The sequence below is a fragment of the Ptiloglossa arizonensis genome, chromosome 9 (assembly GCF_051014685.1).
Source record: "Ptiloglossa arizonensis isolate GNS036 chromosome 9, iyPtiAriz1_principal, whole genome shotgun sequence".
Lineage (NCBI taxonomy): Eukaryota > Metazoa > Arthropoda > Insecta > Hymenoptera > Colletidae > Ptiloglossa > Ptiloglossa arizonensis.
Window position 1 is genome coordinate 7,146,205 of NC_135056.1, and position 21,854 is coordinate 7,168,058.

Genomic DNA, 21,854 nt, shown 5'->3' on the forward strand with positions numbered 1-21,854 from the left:
CGATCTTCCCCAACTACCCATTTCGAAAAACGACATCCAAGTATGTTTTCTTTTTTCGCGCGAGAGAAAAGATTCTTACATTGATTTGGGATCCGGACAATTTGGATCGAAAGCTACAAAATCGATTTCTGGAAAATCTATTTCTACTACTGGAAAATTGATATTTGTGACGTTAAAGAGAGGAATCGATCGGAATGTTAAGCGGCGAGACGTGTTTATTAGCCATTCTTTGGATCTCAACGACGAACAAAATTTTATTGGAGCAACGTTTATTGGATCGACGGTTGATCGAGTAAGCTTTTGTTTGCGCAACGTTAAATGCATAATTTAATCTCGCGTGTGAAATGTTACATCCTTTGTTCGACGCTCGAAGGATTTATCCGGTGAGGAATTTTTCTTTTCTCTCGTTCGGTGGTAAAGAATTTGAAAATAGTAAATGCCGCAGGTGGTTGGACTTGATTCGGATCGTCGAGCATAATATTGTCTCCTTTTGTAAATAAGCATTCCGTTGGAAAAGGAGCCATACAATTGGCAGATAACGTCCGACAATGGCGCTACGAACAATGGGTCGTTTTCGAGAATTATTTTTAAAGAAAGCGATCCTTCCTTGAGTTTTGTAATTTCTCTTGGTTGCTTATCGAGGTTTTAGAATTTCCATGGTTACTTTTGATTGGAATTTTGAATAATTCTTCGGGGACACGAGCGAATAAAACGTAGAGCATAAAGTGCTTGCTTTTTTCCCCAAAAAAGAGGGACGAAATGCCCGCGAGAGAATGGCCGAGAACACGTGCAAATTTTTTTCCCCAATAAAAGACGACGAACAAAGCCAACCTGTACCGATTTATTCGATGGAACAATTAAATTTTTTCTTGTTTCGCGGCGGAACCAAATATTTCTTTGTACCGATAAAATTTGATTCTCTATTCGACGAGTTAAAGGCTTAGAAATAATTTTCAATCCTACCTGGAAACTTCGCTCCGGATAAAAATTTTGCTCCTTGAAAAAACCGCGTCGACGTTCGAATCGTCGATCGTCCACCTAGAAGATCCCGTTCGATCCTAGGCGCAAGAACCGGCTAAAAAGTTTCACGATCGCTCCGAGAAGAAACATTAGAAGAAAGAAAACTCGTGTTCCTTCGATTCCGAAACGAACATCCTCTATTGACTCGTACAATCGGATGAGTACCGATGAATACCCTTGTCTCCCTAGCCCTCTTTTTTACCTCCTCGACTGGCAAGCAGAGGCTTTATTGCGGTCGCGTTTGTAGGTACGCGGATGAAAAAGCATAACGCGAATAACCGCAAAAGAGAGAAAGGGGAAGAAAAAAGAGAGAAGCGGACCGCGCGCGGTGCGGTACGTGCACCAGATACGGCCTCGGGAAGGAGGTTCCGCGGTCGGGAGGAAAAACACGGGACGAGAAGAGTAGGAGGGTGGAGAAGAAAGAGAGAGAGAAAGAGGGAGGGAGAGAAAGTGGAAGGGGTAGAAGAGTCGTAAAACGTAGCGCAAGAAGCGGCATAACGGCGGCAGTCGCGAGTGATAGGGCTTTGAAGGTGCAGAGAGGGTGCAAGGGAAGAATCGAGAGGGGAACCGCCACAAAGTAGGCGCAGCGCTTTATCGTCGACTATATAAAGTCTGAGACACTCTCGCACACTTCCCTTACGCGTGCTCTTCTTTCCACCGTCCCTTACCCCGTCCCACCCACCCCCCATCCCATATTCCCGTTCTTTCTTTTCCTTCGCTCTTGGTCGCTACTTTTTTGTTCCCTCCCCCTCTCTGTCTCTCCGTCCACCTCCCCCCATCCCTTCCTTCTCTTTCTTTCCGTTCCACCGTTTGCCTCTTTATCTTCCCTCTTGCTCGTCCACCCACGTGTCGGCCCTTTGTCTCTCCTTTCTTTCCAGCGCGTTGGTTTTACTCTCGTCTCGTCCGGCGTCGTTCCCTCGCTTTTCTTCTTCCTTATAACCCATTTTCCACCCCTTTCTGCGCTTCACAATTGTCCCCCCTCACCACCACGCTGGTTTACTCCGACCCCTACCCTCTGTTACACGACTTTCTAACCGTCTAGTCTCGCTCTTCTCGCGCTTTCTTATTTCCACCGTCGCGTCTTCTTCTTCTTCTTACTTTTCTCTCTCTCTCTCTCTCACACACACACACATTCACTCTTTCACTCTTTCACTCTCTGACTCTCTGACTCTCTGACTCTCACTCTCTCACTCTCTGACTCTCTGACTCTCACTCTCTCACTCTCTGACTCTCTGACTCTCACTCTCTCACTCTCTGACTCTCTGACTCTCACTCTTTCACTCTCTGACTCTCTGACTCTCACTCTCTGACTCTCTGACTCTCTGACTCTCACTCTCTCACTCTCTGACTCTCTGATTCTCACTCTCTCACTCTCTGACTCTCTGACTCTCACTCTCTCACTCTCTGACTCTCTGACTCTCTGACTCTCACTCTCTCACTCTCTGACTCTCTGATTCTCACTCTCTCACTCTCTGACTCTCTGACTCTCACTCTCTCACTCTCTGACTCTCTGACTCTCTGACTCTCACTCTCTCACTCTCTGACTCTTTGACTCTCACTCTCTCACTCTCTGACTCTCTGACTCTCTGACTCTCACTCTCTCACTCTCTGACTCTCTGACTGTCACTCTTTCACTCTCTCACACACTCTCTCTCACTCTCTCATTCTCACTCTCTCTTTCTCTCTCTCTCTCTCTCACACACTCTCTCTCTCTCACTCTCTCACTCTCTCACTCTCTCACTCATTTTACGTCTTATCCTCCTTGTACGTCGACATTACATCCGCGCTAGCACGGGGCCTGTTTCAGCTCGCTCGTAACAAGTTTCCCTCCCTCCCCGCCATTGAGATGCGCTCGGCGCGTCTCGTCGCGTCGATACACCCACGTATCTATATCTGGCGCATAAATCTGACCGCGTGGGCGCGCACGGGCGTACGGTAGATCGGTGTGTACACCGGTGAAGTCCATTCATGGACGTAGGAGCCGTCCGGGCGCAATTGCGCTCCGCGGCGCAGGTACGCGGAAAGGTAATGATGAGGCGTTTTACAGCGCAGTAAAACGCGCCGCGATCGGGGCCCCGCTTCGGAGATTGTTGGACGCGGTGGGCGACGGGACGGCCCTTCTTCGGGGTATCGCGCGTAATTTTTGACGCCGGGATAAAGCTGCCACGACGAGGAACAGCCAGTGGGAGGGAGGGAGGGAGGGGAGAGAACCGTACCGCTGCGAGCGCACCGAAACGAACGAAGGACTTCCTGACCGTAGCGTTAGTCACCGCTCGATCGTTATCGTCGGGAGTAATCGTAGCTCTCGAATAGAATTGTTAGGGAGTGGACGATTTACTCTGTCTACCGGATAACTGATCGAATTGTTCCCCCCGTTAACCATTCCCGGTGTTATATCCACCATTGTCTTTGTTCGCGCGACGCGAGCGACGTGACCGGGCCAGTCGCATCGCTCCGCGAACGAAATTCCCTCCGATCGAATGTTGCAATCGGTATGGGGTTTTTTTTAGATCGTGTATCGTTTTTTATCCTTTCAATCGATACGCTCGAGGGTACCCCCGGATGATAATATTAGTATGGAATTAAATCTGGTTTGGAGAAAATACTAGGAGTTTGTAATTGTTTGCAAGACGTTTACGTATGTTTAAGAGTGTAATTGTAACGCGAAATATTTATGATGCGATCTTTACAGGCGGTAGTAGCATTGGGTTGTTCGGAAAGTCATTTCGTTTTCCAAAATGGAGAATATATGATTTAATGAAATGTTTATACACTTTATAAAAATCGTGTTCCATTTCACCCAAAAAAAAACGAAACGACTTTCCGAATAACTCAATGCTTGTGACATATAGCGATTATATGACTTTTTTTAATTTAATCGATTCATTGACTGGGGTAAAATGGAGCACGTATCTGCGAGGCATATTGTAGATGTTTGTTGTAATTTTAAGTTCGTTTAAAATAACATCTTTACTATTTTCTGATCGGTCAAAGTTAACTCGATTTATAAACTAATAGAAAAATCCACGAAATATTTTACATTTGTCATTATACCTTCGCGAAGATGTCGCGAACAGATCGACGATGTCTTCCCAATGAAAATGAATCCAAACACGACTTGGTTCGGATTACTTTCAATTCCCCGTTATTCGAATCATTTATCAAAAATGTTCGTTTTCGAAAAATGAAAAGTACTTCGAACAGGGTCCTGTTTGGACTCGTTTCCATCGTGAGAACTTCGCCGATCCAACGGTACCATTCCCTTGAAGATGCAAGTAAAAAATATTAAAAACCAACAATTTCGCTTATCTGATGACTAATACCGCGCGCAGAGTCCTACGGCTCTCCGTTGATCGTTCCAACCCCCTTGCTCGTTACGTATCGTATACATCACGGAGAAAGAGAGATCGTATCGGGCCAGCCATTTTAATCGACCTTCGTTAAAGCCTGCAACTACGCAAAAGTTACACGACATTGTCCACACGTATTCCCTTACGTATGGCACCGCTCGACTCTTGACCCAGGTCTCTCTTTCGCCTCCACTCCTCCACATTTCGTCGTACCTTCGTCTCCGGTTCCGTTTAAAAATATGTCGATGTCGTTGAAAAAATCGACATATTCCTCGAACGTGCGAAAACGAGAACGGAACCGATTCGACGGTGCGGGAACGTTAACTCGGTGAAAAGTCGTGAGCTATCGCAACGAGCTGCAACTACGGTATAAACGAGATCGTTCGGTACGAGAGATCGTTGCATTTGTATCGGAGCGTTGGTTGCGAGCGTTTGGATCGGTCAACTTTCTCAACGTGTCCGTTTCGTTCGTGTGTTACAGGCGAGGTGATTGGCCAGCGGTTCCTGGGAAACGAGAGCCACGTGGAGCACTTCAAGCTCCTGGAGCGCGCGACCACTTCCATCCTGATTGGCGCCAGGTAATTGTTACGTGATTCGATTCTTTCACGGTTGCCGGCGCGCCGGGAGGGGTCACCAGATGGTCATCGGCTAGATTCCAGTCGTTCGATCGCTGGTCCCAAGTTCCCGGCGAGTCACTCCCTCGATTACGCAGCACGAGCTCGATGACGCGGTACCGTAGCCGCCTATGAGGCCGGCTGCAGCCCCTTATGACGTGTCCTCTTTAATTTTACATGAGTCGTATTCCCTTGGATCGATCGTAGCAACCACCGAGCTATTCGATATGGAATAAATTGGTTTCAATTACCGAGTCGAGGAACCGGGTAAGGAAAAACGTCTCGCGGCTGTGTTGTTCTTATCGTAATTGTCGTAACATTAGCGTTTCATTGCGTTCGTGCGTTCCCTTCGAAAACGGCCACCGGGTACCTTTTACCTTGGTGTCGCTTCGTACGGAGCTGGTTTCGCGAACTATTTTCTTGCGAATCTCTTCGATCGTAATTTGCAGACACGTCGATGGAATTGATCGATATGAAATTTCAATTAGGGGAAACGTAAGAAGGGCAAATTTTTTTTAGCAATATTCTATTTACGAGGATAGGAGTTTACGTCGATCGTTTTGGATACTTTTTACGATAGTCTTCGATCGTAACGTTTAGGTTTTCGTTGGTAGAGTTCAACGATAGAAACGTAAAATTGTAGGAAATATAAAAACCGGATATTTTTAGCAATATTGTGATTACGAGATAGATAGATATTCGTGTTGATTATTTTATAAATTTTCTACGATACCTTTCGATCGTGTTTCTTGGGTTCTCGTCGATGGAATTAATCGATACGAAAATAAACTAAAGGAAACGTAAGAACGAGAAATTTTTATTAATATTGTAATCACAAGGCTTAGAGATTCATATCGATCGTTTTTAAATTTGTTATAGTACTCCTCGATCGTAACGTTTAGGTTTTCATCGGTAAAGTTCAGCGATAGAAACGTAAAATTGTAGGAAATATAAAAACGGAATATTTTTAGCAATATTGTGATGACGAGATAGATAGATGTTCGTGTTGATTATTTTATAAACTTTCTACGATACCTTTCGATCGTGTTTCTTGGGTTCTCGTCGATGGAATTAATCGATACGAAAATAAACTAAAGGGAACGTAAGAACGAGAAATTTTTATTAATATTGTAATCACAAGGCTTAGAGATTCGTATCGATCGTTTTTAAATTTATTATAGTACTCTTTGATCGTAACTTTTAGGTATTCGTCGGTAGAATTAATTGGTAGAAACCTAAAATTGTAGGGAATATAAGAACGAAGAATTTATATTAATATTCTGATTGCGAGTCTAGATTTGTACCAGTTATTTCTATCGGCGAAGACTTAAAAGTTACGATCGGAAATTATACTAGAAAATGGTATCGAGACCGAGCTGGAGGAAATGTACGAACATTGAACTGTGATTTATTTATAACGCAAGCGGATTCATTATTTTTAATTCGTATACAAGATGTTAGGAGTGCACGATGAGAAAAATTAAGAAACAAAAATGTTCGGTTGAAATGAGTCTGCAAGTTAAAAAACTAATTTTCTTTAGTTTGCAATTCGTTGGTCGTATTCGGAAGGGAAACTTTTGAAAAGGATTCGTATCTAGTTTTGATAGCTAAAAACAATGGAACAGAGTGATTACCTATGTTAAGAGACTATTCTGAGAGTTATGCGAAAAGTTCTTGCCAAAAAGACGTTAATACTCTAAAGTCTTCCATTGTAATGACCAACAAAGTGTCCATTACTGTTCGTTACAACTCCGGAAGACTGAAATCCACACTTAAGAAGCATAGTTATCCATGTCCTAGATCTTTCCGTATTTCGTAATAATTTTAACGGTTATTATAACGCTAAGACACTTAATTACTATATCCCGACGTTGAAACATAATTTTTCGTACAACGAATGCTCGTATTTCCATTTTAATAACGCATTATTTATATTTCTCATAAATTCGTTAAACTTGGTAGAAAAAATACAGAGATCGTTGTACAGAGTGTTCGTTTTATTTGTAACCAGAATTTTTTTTTTCTAAATAAGTTCAGAAATGATAAAGAAATGAATAATAGTTGATTGTTTCAAGGAATATTAGCACTTAAATTAATTGTTACGCGGAACGCGGAAGTTTCAATCAATTGTCAAAATTTGCGATAAATTTCGAATGAAATGCGATTGATTTGGAGGTGGTCTCTAAAGTAATTATAATTGGAGACTATAATGTTTTCATAACACATACAAATGGTTACCGAGAAGAGTTCAACGACATTTGACTCGGTAATATTCAAGGTTAAACGAGGTCAGGAATCAAAGCCATAAAGAGAATCTGGTACATGTTTCAAGCTGAACGAAGCGAAAAAGCTTGGTTGGCTTAATTGTTGTTCAACTGTATTTCCGATACGTGTCAGATTTTTATTATTATTTTTTTCATTACTCATTTGAAGTCTCATTAGAAACTTTATTATAGATTATAACATCTCGAGAAAAATAAATTCAGATCACTTTCATTGTTCGACATTTATTTCATATTCTGAAAATTGATTTAAATCGCTGTATTTTTTGTGAAAAAGTATAGAGCCTTTTGTCGTGTCTGTCTCTCTTTTTATTAATTTATGACAAATGCTGAACACTGATATAATAAACTTTCTGCACAATTATGTACGTCATTTGCCGTATAACTGTATTATTGTTCTTCGGATTTTCTCGATATTTCTTTAATATCATACTGCCATTTTACTTTTCTTTTTTAGTACAATTTTTGTTCTAAAAATTTTCCACTTTTTACACCTTTCCCAAGCTAGCTGCGATAAATGGCAAAAAATTGCGGCCAGCCAAACGGAAATACACTTTGGCAAAAAATTTTATCTCGCGAATAACTCAAATTCGGGGTATTGTAGTTATATAATCACGAGGTGAAAAATGTTAGAAAATATTAAAAATTGTTGCTACCTTTCTCCGACCGGAAAATAGGATATCCACGGGAAAGTTGGTCGGAAACCACTTCAAAGCCAAAAATGGCGACAAAATCACCATACCACGAACAAAAGAATTTTTTATAATACACCACAATTACCAAAATATTTCGTTAAAAAAGTTGCTCGATAAAAAATTAAACTCGTGAAAAACTCTTGACCACTCGTCTTTTTATAAAACACAAGAGTATACAACGAATCTAACATGTCCCTGATACATAAATAAATCGATGGATAAATATTTTATAATTGATAAAAGTAATTGAAAATAATATTAAAAATAATCTTATTTCGTGAGAAAACTGATCGACCGACGAACCGATGAATAATAATAACTTGAAGATCATCCGTCTAATATTAAAGAACAAAACGTTAATGAAAACGTAAAATAGAAATTTATCGAATGAATTTAAAATGGTGTTACGAATCACAGTATACGTAGATGAATTTTACCTCGTGCACGATACATCGCGAATAAAAAAGCGAGCCGCGCATTTACTGGATTTCAACGTTTCTTGCAGCTACCGTGCGTTCCTAAAATCCTCTGCGTTCGTAAAGTCGCTGTATCCTGCTTTCTAAATACCGTGTATATACGGGCGAATAGCTGATGACCATCTGGTAAATGCAAACATTTCGAACGAGTGTACGCGCCGAACAACAACAATGCCACGCTCGGACACACAGCTAGCTTTTTCCATATAGAACGCGTCGTGGCTAAAAGGAAATGTAAATCCAGCAGGAGGGAGAAAAATCGTAAATTCTAAATCGTTGCATCGGGAGAACACGAACTGGATTCCAGTCGGTTGTGGTTTATGTTTTCGAATTCTACCCGCGACGCGTTTCGTTCTGATAGTGGATCGTATTTCGCACCTTTGAACGCTTTCCTGACGCTTTTCTCACGACATGTTTCACTTTGGAGACGGAAGTCGCTCGAGCTCTTTAAACAGCTCTCCGTATCAAGAAACGAAATACGGATCGAATTCACCGAGAATGGATTCTCAGATATCGAATTGCAGTCTCCGTGCAATTACCGACCTTTTGTCGCACGGTATCAATTAAATTCCAGCGTCTCCGTAACGACTGATTACACTTGAATACCTTACGTACGGTACTCTGGTTGCGTAATATCTGTGTTTGTTTCATTTTTTATACCGACGAGTTTACGAAACATTTTTATGTTTCGAATTTGAGATAATAAAATTTCCAGTTTCTTTCGCTCAAGTGTGTGTGTGTGTATACTTGAATAAAAAGAGGAAAGATTTGTTCAATTCTTTTTGGGCAAAGAAATATTTATCTGTAATGATAATCATTTTCTTGACGTTTCAATAGAAGGAAGTAGACTCTATTCAGGAGCGATAAATATATATAGAAATTGAGAAATGCAGAATGCAAAATCGAAAGGAAAAATTCGAATATAAGAGAAAAAATTATTCGAATAAGTAACACGAATGGAATTAATACGAATAAATAAGGAAAAAGCAGTGCGACAAATTTTGACGTAGTTTGTGTAAGAATTAAAGTAAAATAATATGATTATTACGAGTGAAATGAAAAGTTTACAATGAGGATATAAAATGTAAGCGAAGAAACTTCCTTTGTCGATCGATAAGATCAAAGAATGATCCAAGGAGCAAACCAAAGGAAGGTATTAATTTGTAACAAAAATTATTTCTCCCCGTATTTATAATTTACCACGAGTACTAGTGGTACTAGAGTATTTAGAGTGTTTCATCCGAGTTTGGACACGCTCTGTACGTTCTCGTTCGAGTTGCAATCTTTTCTCTAATAACTGTTATCTCTTCGATCAGTTTCTTATACGAGCACTTTTTTTCCATCCACTTTATATCGGCAACGACGTGATCGAAGTCGTTTAATTTACAGTCGCGTGGTTAACTAAGTAGACCACGATTAGTAGTTGGTAGTTATTACTACGTCGGATAATTGCTCGGTTAACCGATGTAACACTAATAGCGAGCTCAACGCTTTGGCCAGTTAATTATCGCGAACCAAAGTTTCGAATACCGTGTAAGTGCTGAGGGAGTTTCAAGAGAAATTGTATCCGCGTTTTCGTAAACAGTTTCGTTAAATCGGCTCAGTCTCGAACTTTCTAATGGAAATTTCGGTCCCTTTTTTTTTTTCTTTCTTTCCAATAGAAAATCCCGTTGCGCGTTCATCGCGCGCGTACTCGCGTTAATACGCTCGTGGATTTTCGTAGCCGGTTTCCCAATGAGATGTAAATAAAGATTCTCGTTATATCGTGGGCCGCGATAAGCACCATGGGAAATTTGATCGCCACGTCTGGCTATCAAGGCATCGCTCACGACGTACAGGGGATTGTAGCCGTATTCAATGGATTTCCTCTCCCATGAAAATTTGTATTAACAACCTGTCGCACGAAATGTTCACTACGACATTATCGTCGTTGCGCATCGCCGCAAAACCGTTCTCACAGGCATGAGATTAGCCCAGAGAAAAAGTTATTAATGCGCGATCGAGAGGAAGATTGCGCGATGGAAAAGTGAAAATTTGCTCGATCCCATCAGTAGGTAATTCTAGCCACGCAGCCATTAGCGGACGATAATCAGACGAAATCTCGAGAAATGGGACAGAGTGGTAAAAATGATATTCGTTGCTCGAATCGGCACCGTAACAGCTTTTCGAAATGTGACCACCAAGCAAACCAGTTGTTTTATCCGAAATTCTCGCACTGTATTATATCGACGTTTGTAATAATAATTTTTGTAGCTTCTATGGATTGCATTATAGCGATTACAGGTTTTGTAACGGGAAAATAAAGTCACGAAATTTAAATTGAAATAACAGTGCTATAAAAATTGACAGTACCTAGAAAATAGGTGTATCGTAAGAATCTGTTGTTTATTATTGCGCGATATTAGGAATTAGCCGATTAATCTGTTTATAATTGATTTTAGTTGGAAAATAATTCTGAATAACAAGGAACGAATGGGTGATCGAGTAAAGAACAAAAATTACAAATATTTTTGGCGGTACCAGTGAATGCCAGAGACGAAAATTATTCGGTACAATTTTTCAAAAATTGTTTGCTTTTCAAGATCACGTTCTTTGAAATTTTAAAGACATCGATGTTTCTGTTTGAGTAAGATTGTGCATTATTTTGTATACAGTATTGCAGTTGGTATCCAGAGGAATTCAATGATACGTAAATAACATGATCTTTGAACAATCTTGGAGAAATATAACATTTTGAAGTAGAAGGTGACCTAGAAAATTTACAAAAGTGAATTCACAACGAATCCAATGCTATCACCTCGAAAGTCGCAAAACATAGTAAAGTTCTAATTGGCTGGTTAGCAACAAAAACAATCCATAGTCGCAGAAATAGAATCTCTTCGAAACTATTAATTTCCAGTTACATTTCTCGTTTCTTTCGTTCAGATTTATTAAATCCTAAATCACTCTTTCTCAAATTGGTGGTATCTTGCAACCAAACGAAAGAAAATGTTTAAAATAGAAAATATAGATCGCCTAAACACCTTTCTCTATTGATACATTAATCATCGAAGTTCGATCACTGTTGTTACATACTTTTTTTCAATCGTGTTGACACCACTTACAGATCTCGAGGGCAGAAATTTTTTTATTCTTTATGGTAGCTTATTTCGAAAATTTTAGAAACTCCTGTCGTAAATTGTCCATCTACAATTCAACAACATCGTGTACAATTTGCGAAGCGAGTGTTCCGTAGAATTTTTTCGAGGTTGTTCATTTTCTCGCGATTATAGAAATTACAGTTAAAGCGACGGATTGGTTATTACACGGTTGATTGGATCACGGAAGAAGACTGGCGCACTGCTTTGTCGGGATTAAATGAAGTAATTGCAGCGGAGTGCGCATAAACGAAGTTTCCAAGTTATACTACGTGCGACGTATTAAAGCCGATGTATCGGGTGCAGCTTAATATCCGAGCTAACTTAATACCGAACTTAATCAATTTAGCGTGGAACTTATTATCGAACATGCAGCACTTACACATGCCTGATAGAAAACTCGCGAGTAAGAAATTTCTAGTGTTCGCGTTAAATAGACTCTTCATGGGTAGCCTAATTACGGAAGAAAAGAGAACCGTGATGGAACGTGTCCCTGGAACAGAATTAATAAATTCCCTTTGACTATTAACCGAACGTTGAATATTAAAGAACCTTACAGAAATAAACGAGAACAAATTTCTCTTTTCAAAACGAAAAAATGTCGACCTCCCTTGGTGGAAATTTTTTTATCACGCTACCGTTCCTCACGATACCAGCTCTCGTACTCAAAGTGCTGGATTTTTACGATTCGTTGTTCTTGCAGTGGAAAAATAAAATGTAAAATGCATTCGACGCGTAATATTTAGCTCGGTTCTCCATGTGTGTCTGAACTCAATTACTTGCCAGTCCTAGACGTAGGTATTAGCTTGACGTTATAGAAGGAAAATGCTAATGAATGCACGGTCTGCAGTTGGTTTCACAAGTTTTGTCCCGATGGTGCCAGCCTCGAGGCGAAGAAGGAGACAAACCCGTGGAGAAGGTGAATAACAAACATTTGAGAATCTTAATTGAAGCAAAGCCACGTTAGACGGCCTGAGAACTTGCAGGGAATAGGAACTTGGCATAAGTGTCCTGATTGTTCTCAGACACTTCGTGAAAATTGGCAAAAAGCTCCAAATACAAGTTGCTCGCGTCCTTTGCTAGCATCGAAAGAATGAACGATACAAAGTAAGCACTCGTGTATACAGCTCGCTTGTTGAACGTCATTCTAGCGAGCAATGGCTGGAATTGGCCAGTGACGTGCGATGAAAAATTGATCCTTCGTGACCATCCATCGTTAGTTTTTCTAGAGATGAATATTAATTTCTTCCAGGATACTGGTGCATACGTGTGACTGGCTTTACTTTGTACTTATTTTAAATGTTTTTCTATGGAACGAATCGCTAAAATTGAGAATAGATCATTCACAATTATAGTACTTAATAGAATATCACAGAAGCATCGTTATAAGAGCGATAGATGTGAATAAATATTGGTTACAATTTTTGTTCGTTTCAAACGGAGTAATTCGTCGCTGAAGAGATCCACGTTGCAAAATTCATAACAAAAACAAGTATTCATTGTAAAGAATTAAGAAACAACATCGTTCAATTGACAATCTTGTTTTTTATTGGTCGAAAGAAACTGTAACTGTAAATCATTTCGTTGAAAGTTGCGGAAAAACAATCCACATTGTTCGATGGACGAAATTCCACGCCATGTCTGACTGTACAAACAATTGAACGATTTTAAGTACTAATAAGGAACTTGAAGTGTTAATCATCGATTTTAATAAAACTACGAATTTGTAGAACAGCTGAAGATACTCGATACGTATTTATGTTTATTGCCTAACATAATTTCATAGCAGTGATTAATTTTTAAGGAAGGTAAATTAGTTCTTGAAACTGATATAAATTATCAATATTAATCTTAGTAGATAAATAAATGTTTTTACTTTGAAATTCACATTTGGATTTTGGTGATATTTAAGTTCAACTCTGTATATTAACCTACTCTGAAATGTGTGAGCATAAGGTGTGAGGTAATATCAGTCAAGATAAAGGGGTAATTTTAGCCAGCTTTTAACATTGTTTTTTCTGGCTTAGATGCCAGGGAGATTACAAAACTTATTAAAGGTCATGAAGGTAATTGGTAAGGGGAAAATGCCTATACATAAGGCAGCACAATTGTTTGGAATAACCTATTCTACGCTTTATGGAAGAATTAAAAAAGGTCAATGGGAACATGAAAAATGTTCAGGATGGGATAACTCAGATGGCTATATTTGTGATTCGTGTAATAACTGAGAATGTTGAAATAGAAAATAATAACATCTTTAATCGATTTAACAGTCTTTTTTTATCCCTTTTATGCCAAATGACAACGACAAATGACCTCGTTTGATTTTAAAGGTTCAATTTCGTTACAACGTAATTTTATACATTCTTGGCTACAACTAATACTAACTAGACACTTAAAAGTATCACTTAACATAAAAAACTAACAAATGTATAATTCATTCAAATTTTATAACATTTCTTGCATAGGTAATCGAAATTCACCCACTTTTCTCCAAGTTTGTATAATTGAAATTTAAGTTACAAAATTGTGTTTTTGAAAGCGCAAATTTAACTATGTAAACAATTTTTTCGCGATATCGAATCGAATATGTCTCTATTCTCAATTTTGAGGACTACTTTTACCCTTCAGCATGAATCTTGGCCGATAAGAAATAATGTAGGTAATATTTTTAATTATTTTACAAATCTGCTAAGGTTTGCTAAAATCGACGATTAAAAATTCGTGGTAGTTCCTTGTCAGTTGTATCGTATTCCTCGTACTCTTCACATTTATTTTCCGTCGTTTGTCATTCTCTCCGTCACTTAGGTAATTGCATCGAGAAAGACGGTTCTCGATTGAATGGCTACAGGAAACATAGTATTCTGCTAAATACAGCAGCTTTGTAAATTGGATCGAGTCACATACTACGCGGATGACGCATTGCATTAAATCATGTCATGTGCCAAAATTCGTATGAGACAGGGGATCACAATTTGGGGAGGCTGTAGATATCGACAGAAAGTAGAATCGATATCCGCTTCGATGTCAGTTTCTTGCACGATTAATATGCACGGTACTAAGATGAATCGAAGGATCGTATTCATTGAAAAAAAATGACTTCCCTTTCGCAGTCTCTCCTTTGTCTACCTCAAAGGGCCAACGATGTCTTTGTAATTAGCATACTAGAGACAATTGAATTCACAGTTTCGAGATTTTATACAAGTGGAAACAAAGAGACTCGTAACTTGTCGTCAAAGATGCTTCGATTCGAACAACGAATACTATGCTGACTGTACAGTGGATCGTGTAAGTGTTGGTACGGTTGCGGTCGAAAATTGTAAGAAACAGGATGTGTAAAATTATACTTGGAAGTTTTAGGGTATTGTCACCGCGAGAAGACACTGCTATTAGGGTAATATTGGCGAAATTTAAAAGAATATTTCAGCTACACGAATAAGAGGAAAATATTTTAACACCATTTACTGTAGTGCGATGTACTTCTTTTTTTTTTTGTAAATTGCATACTGTTTCTGATATTTCAGTCTCGATATTTTCTTCAAATTTTGACAATATAATACCCTTAGTAGTTGTGCTTCATTTCAACTGTAATTACATGGCTTGCAGCTTCTGATTCATTTGTATAGGGATTCCATTTAAGTTGACACAACGAAATATCTCTTAAATGAGTGATTAAAGGAAATATAGGTGCAATATATTTTTCATAATTTTGAAAGGATATTCAAATGTCGTTGTTAGTTTTTTAACGAGTGGACGTTTTCAAAGTTATTTCGAGGTCGACTTTTTTATATTGTAAACTTAAATTTTTTTATATCAGCATTCTAGTGAACCTAAAAAATATACATCGCTTTTGTCTGAAACATTTCTTTTTGTAAAACTTCTACTTTTTAAGATATTTAAAGAAACTACTACAAAATTGTTATAGTATTACATTAATTTTTTACGTTTATCACATCAATATAATATCACATTAATCCCAATGCAATGTAATCTTTTGGTACAACAACGTCATAATAAATACTCAAAACGAGGATTTGCAGTTTCCAAATATTTATTGACGCGTTCAATCAATGATCGACGCACAGATAATAAAGTTTCTCCCTTGATACTTCGACAGGCAATTGTGATTCCCTCTTTCATATTTTCTGGAGCGATAGGTGGTTCGTGACGTACCTTTTCTTGAAGGTAACCCCATAAGAAATAATCTGACGATGTTAGATCAGGTGGCCTCGACGAGCAGTGAACTGGAAAAAGTTCCTCCTCATTGATTTGCATTCAATCTTGGCCTCGCTTACAAAACGTCACTCGACTTTGAAAATCATTTCCATGAAGGTACTTGTGCAAGAAATTGAATATTTCACTAAATGTGAAACTTACGAAGTGTTAAAATTCGCCGAACACTCGTTCGAGATACTTTAGAACTACGAGAAATTGAACGAGTATACACATCTGGATTGTAAGCAGCTGCAGCTAACACACGAACTTCATTATTTCCGTCTGTAGTTGTTTTTCGTCGTGTGAATCTTTTCGTTTGTGCACTACCATCTTGAGAAAACTGTTTAACGGTTCAATGAAACGAACAACTCGATGGATATCTTACGATGGATATCGTAAAACATACAAAGTAACGTCCTCGGTAATATTTCGTCTCGATTCGCTATAAATAAATATTATTTCAATTTTGTCTGCAGTTGTTGAGTGTTCCACATTTAACTCGCGATAAAGCAATAACTGCGTAAATACGAATGATCGTGCAGTATCTCATAGACTACTTCCGTTTGGTCTCTAGCTTTTCGATCAGATAAGAACTATATTTAGATACAAGTGAATAAGCTTCCGCAAAATCAAAATAAATACGAAATACGAACATTAATTAACCGAAGGGAAATAACAAAACTTCTTGAATTCAAACTGATAGTCATTTTTCAGGTATTTTTCTAAATATCTTAAAATATAGAGGTTTCACAAAAAAAGAAATGTTTGAAACAAGAATTATGCAAATTTTTACATAGAATGCAATTCAAAAATAAAAAATGTATGATGAATTAAAAAAAAAAGGAACAAGTTGACCTTGAAGTGGCTTTGAAAACGTTCACGTATTAAAAAAATACCAGATGAATTCTCTCTTAAAATGCTAAAAGACATGTTCCATCTTTTTTTTTTTAATTAGTCCTTTACGAGATATTTCATTGTGTCCATTTAAGTAGAACACTCTGTATATCCTGTTCGTTAAGTTATCAATTAGAAATCTCGAATACTAACCGAGTTTTTCCAGTAAGAAGAAAATCTATTCGTCTCTGAATCTAAAGATTGGATACTTTGTACCTAATCTTGCCATAAGTGTTACAAATACTTGTGTATGTCGTGATACCGTGAAAAGAATTAGACGTTTCTTATGCTTAAAAAAATTATTTGATAAATTTAATAAATAATAACGTTTTCCTTTTAACTATACAAAATTCATTTGTACGATTAATAACAGGAGAAAAATAAAAATAGTATAAAAAATAGCCTCTTACGATATAATAACCGCCAGAACTTGGGAACAAGGTCAAAGAGGACACACATTTACGCGAACTTTTCTCTTTGTTTTTGTGTCCTCAATTTATCTCCGAAGTAGCTACCTACTTGTTACGACACACTATATAAACCAGAAATTGGCAAAATTCGAACGAAAACGACGAATGAAACCAACCGTGTAGTAGTTTCTCCTTACAATGTACTCCATTCTGTAATAAAAATTCTAATTTCTATCCAACTAGTAAAAGAGAAAAAGTTGTTTACGTTTGTTCGAAAATTTCGACCACCCGAATAACAATTTTGCCCTTCCCCGATAGAAAGCTATAAATTATCATTCGATAAGGTTAATGGAGTATTCGTTACATTTTTCCTTACAATATACTCCATCTCGTAATAAAAATTCTAATTTCTCATCAAGCAGTAACAAATAAAAGTTTGTTTACCTTCGTTCGAAAGTCTCGTCCACCTGAACAAAAATTTTGCTCGTCTACGGTACAAAGCGTCTGTAGTAATCACTGTACACAGTTTAGGTTGAAATATATTGTTCGTTGGACAGTTACACTTAACACATAAATTACGTTTAGTTCCACTTAGATCTCTACTTAGATCTCTGTATCGTCTACTCTCTTTCGTTTATTCGACACCCTCCTTTTCGTTCGTCTTACGTACAATACCCTAATCAGCCTAAGCACAATAGAACCACTCGCCAGTATTAACGCAAATCTACACACACGTGTACATCGAGAGAATTATTATTCCATTGAAGTTACATTCGAAAAGTTTTCCACGTTACCCGGTCCTTTTCCACCGTGACTGTTGTTACTTCCCTTGATTATCAAGGATTGTTGTGTCCGTCAGCTCTTGTCGCTCACGTTGTAATTACACCAATGCTTATCTCGTCCACCGTTCAGATTGCTCGCGGTTGAAGACGGTACGAGGAAAGATCGCGGGAAGGATTTACGGGTGCCAAGACTTAACGTTCTCGTTTCGTTTTTTTTTCAGGAACGCCGTTTACAACATAAGTCTGCACGACCTAGCGGAGATCGACGACCAGGTGAGTGTAACTCTAAAAAAAAAACCTGCACCGCCCTATCTGCCGGCTCGATAAAGAATGTACGAGCGATCCAGATTACGTTACTCCCTTCGAATCCGTGGTATTTTAAACCGGCGCGCGGTTATCTGAAATCGAGGGAATTCCTGGCCGAGACAATTCCGATTTTATCTCCCGTGTGTAACGAGTGTTTTTAATTCTACGGAAGAAATACGATCGTCGCTGTCACGACACACGGTGTACAGAAGGGGTTGACACACACGCCCGGGATAATATTTATTTACCGTGCGTTATTATGAACGTTCAGGGTGGCTGGAGGAGATACATCGACGGAGAAATTACGAACGCTTTTGTCGGTAACGATAAATTAAACTCGAAAACGCTGAAAAGGGAAACGTTACGGAGTAGTGTTTTCTCTGAACAGAAACGGTTCTGGTTTCCCCCCTATTTTCCTCCCTCCCGTAGCTTTTATTTTTTTTTTCTTCCCCTCCCCGTTTCTCCGTGACGCGGCAACGAGGCTACAATTTTCATGCTTCGCGTCGTGAAATTCTCGTTTCGTTCTCGCGCATAATGCGCAATAATTTGAATGTTTCATTTTAGCAGCGACCTACTAAAGGTACTAATTTCACGGGGCATTTTCAAAAAGAAAGAGTCAGTTCGGTGGACACAAACCGGGCCGAACGAGAGCCCCGAATGGATTTACATGGTAATGGGGGTGTTTTTCGAGCTCGACGATCCAGGTTCCACGGATCTCGTTGCAAACAGAGAGGGATTATCGATCGACTTTCAGCGATCGTGATTCTTGAACTCGAAAGTGCCCGATTGCTCGATTGCCAGCCGATCCGTCGAAAATTTCACCTCCCTTTCGTCGGGTTCTCTATCGTTCATTCTCCACGTTTCGCGCGTCCGATCGATCGAAAGGGGTTAGCGGGAGTAGACTCGATCCTCTTAATACCTGCTGCAGGCACGTCCGTTTGGCATAGATAGCGATAGCTCTGATGTCTGTTTTGATACTGTACCTTTGCGTTTGAAATTGATACTTTGGCACCGATCGGTTTTGGGACACGTTTACGAAGTTTCCGGTACTTATCGATACGCGTTGACGTTGCCGCCTTCGCGTATCGGTTAAGTTCTTGTTTCATTTCTTGCGTAACCTTTATTTCTTTCGAACGTATCGACGAGTTATTTTGTTTAACGTTTATTCCTTTGGAATGTATTAACGAGTTATTTTGTTCAATGTTTATTCCTTTGGAACGAATCAATGAATTATTTTGTTTAATCCTTATTCCTTTGGAATGTATTAACGAGTTATTTTGCATGTACATTCCTTTAGAATGTATCAACGATTTATTTTGCTTAACTCTTATTCCTTTGGAATGTATTAACGAAGTATTTTGTTTAACGTTTATCCCTTTGGAATGTATTAACGAATTATTTTGTTTAATGTTTATTCCTTTGAAACGTATCAACGAGTTACTTTGCTTAGTAGATAATAATGCAACGAGGAGCTTTTATTAATCATTTCCCTGTCGATTGTTTCTATTAATCGATCTAGAAAGACGCAATATTTTTTCATTTCATTTTTCTAATATTTAGTGACGGTTATAAGTTACTTTTATTATCGACGTTTCGGCTCATGAGTTTTGAATCATCTTCGGAATAAATAAAATTAGAAACATTTGAGATTGAGAATCGTGTAGAAATATAAAAGATATTAGAAAATAGAGCAACAACGAAGATAGCTCGGTTATGAACCAACTCGAATTGAAATATATGTGAAGAATAATAAAATATGCACGTATTTTATGGATATAAAAAGAAACTTCTTTGGGACGATTCGCATTATGTGTACTTTTATTTTTTTTTCATTTATTATACAATTTACCGGTGCATAAAAAGTAAACAATAGCGAGAAACAATGTATAGATTTAATATCGATATAAGATGATAAACTATGAACGATGTGATGATTATACGGTTAATAATTTTTACATGGTTGAAGAAATTGAGTTTCCTCCTCTGGGTCGCTCCGCTCCGGATCGATTATTTTTTGCCCTCGGGATCAGGAATTACGATGAAATTGCAATATGTTGCAGTCCATATGAAATTCGAGGGGATAAAAGTCATTTTGTCGGTTCCGAATTTGTTTAAAAACTGAAGCACATTAAAGTTGACAATTTTTGCCTATTGCGAAATTGGGTTGCACGTCTGAAAGCACCAATTGTATCAAATTTGAACGTTTCTTTTTTATTCTCAACATTTATGTGTCACTTAAAATTTTCCAAAAAATTAACCAGTACCTTCCATAAAATTCTACTTAATTCAGAGCTACCGCGATGCACTTGTGAAAATAAATTCAAATGCAATTTCTCGGTACTAATTCTTTCGAGAGATACGTGCGTTTGTTCCAAAGTATTCGCAAATTGTTTTCCAAAAGTTTCACGTTTTAAAATATTATATGGTAGAAAAATAAACGAGCACGAACTTATGGGACGACCCGATACATACGTCGCTTCTAGCCCGGTTATTTCGCAATAAACATCTCGATAAGCTGTTTAAAGGCCACGTTGCACGTACCCTGTTTCGTATAACAAATCCACACGTCTCGCAGCTACGGGTCATCAAATCCGTACATTATTTCAATGAGGTCTGTAATCGAAATCAGCGAGTCTCGTAGCCGTATTTCTACCAGTGGAACAATTTTAACGACCCTCTTTGTATTAATTTAAGCAAGAGGTGTACCTGAAAATGACAATTCCGCGTAACAAAACGTTTCAACGCGAATATATTCCGTGTCCATTTCACAGTCCTTTTGAATCCTTGGTGCAGGAATAATACATCAAACGATCGTCGAGATTTTCCCCCGCCAAAACTTTTCGCCCAAAATGGCGACACACGCGTCGAGAAGTATCTAAAAGCATTTCAGTCTTCGAAAAATTTCCCCGCGTTGCGGTACCGCTTCCTGCAAATCCGTGAACGTGTTTTCGAGAACGACGCGTTACCCGGTATAGCAATCTCTGTAACCAGAGTGATCGTTATCGGTGCACGAAAGCTTTTCGGAAAGTTTCATTGGAAATCGACAAATCATTTCCTACTCTTGCGGAACGTTCATACATACATCTACGTCGATTGTCGCACGAAATTACATCGCGAGAAAAATACGGAACAGATCGAAATCGCATTATCCGAACCGGGGCCATCTCGATAGTCACCCTTGAAGAATATTAGCAATACCTCGACAGAAAGCAATCCGATGTCGATCGATCGAGCAGAGGCGGTGAGTACCGAGAGAACATTATTGTTATCCGTAGGAGAGCTTCCGTTATCACGTGAAACTTCAAGATCCAAGAAACGAACAATCGAGGAAATTGCGTTTCTAATGTATCAAATAGAAGTACAGTGTGTGTACAAAGAATTTTGAGAAGTTACTGACCACGAAGAAATACCGACGAAGCAATCGAAATGTCAATCAAGAAGTAATTATGCTAGAAACTGTGTATTTTTATAGAGGAAGTTTCAAAAGATCGGGTCATACTTTTGAGACATTTTCGATTTGTGAAGTAAAAATTATTTTATGATTTTGACATTACGAAAACCTGAAAGAAAATTTATTTCGAGGGGATGACTCTTTTCGATGTAAACAGAGAAAGAAAAAGATTAACGATTGACGATCAGAAATTCAGTTGCACAATTTTGCAAAAATTGGTGA

At 38.6% G+C, this 21,854-nt stretch overlaps 1 protein-coding gene across 3 annotated transcripts in view; it reads left to right on the top strand.

Annotated features, from left to right (window-relative positions):
• Nucleotides 1-21,854, top strand: part of LOC143150923 (semaphorin-1A) — a 715,101-nt gene that overhangs the window by 300,684 nt on the left and 392,563 nt on the right. For all 3 annotated transcript variants that reach the window (XM_076319521.1, XM_076319523.1, XM_076319522.1), the window contains exons 3-4: nucleotides 4,852-4,948; nucleotides 18,097-18,148. In XM_076319521.1, the coding sequence (XP_076175636.1) occupies nucleotides 4,852-4,948; nucleotides 18,097-18,148 (149 nt within the window). The remainder of the gene's footprint in view (nucleotides 1-4,851; nucleotides 4,949-18,096; nucleotides 18,149-21,854) is intronic.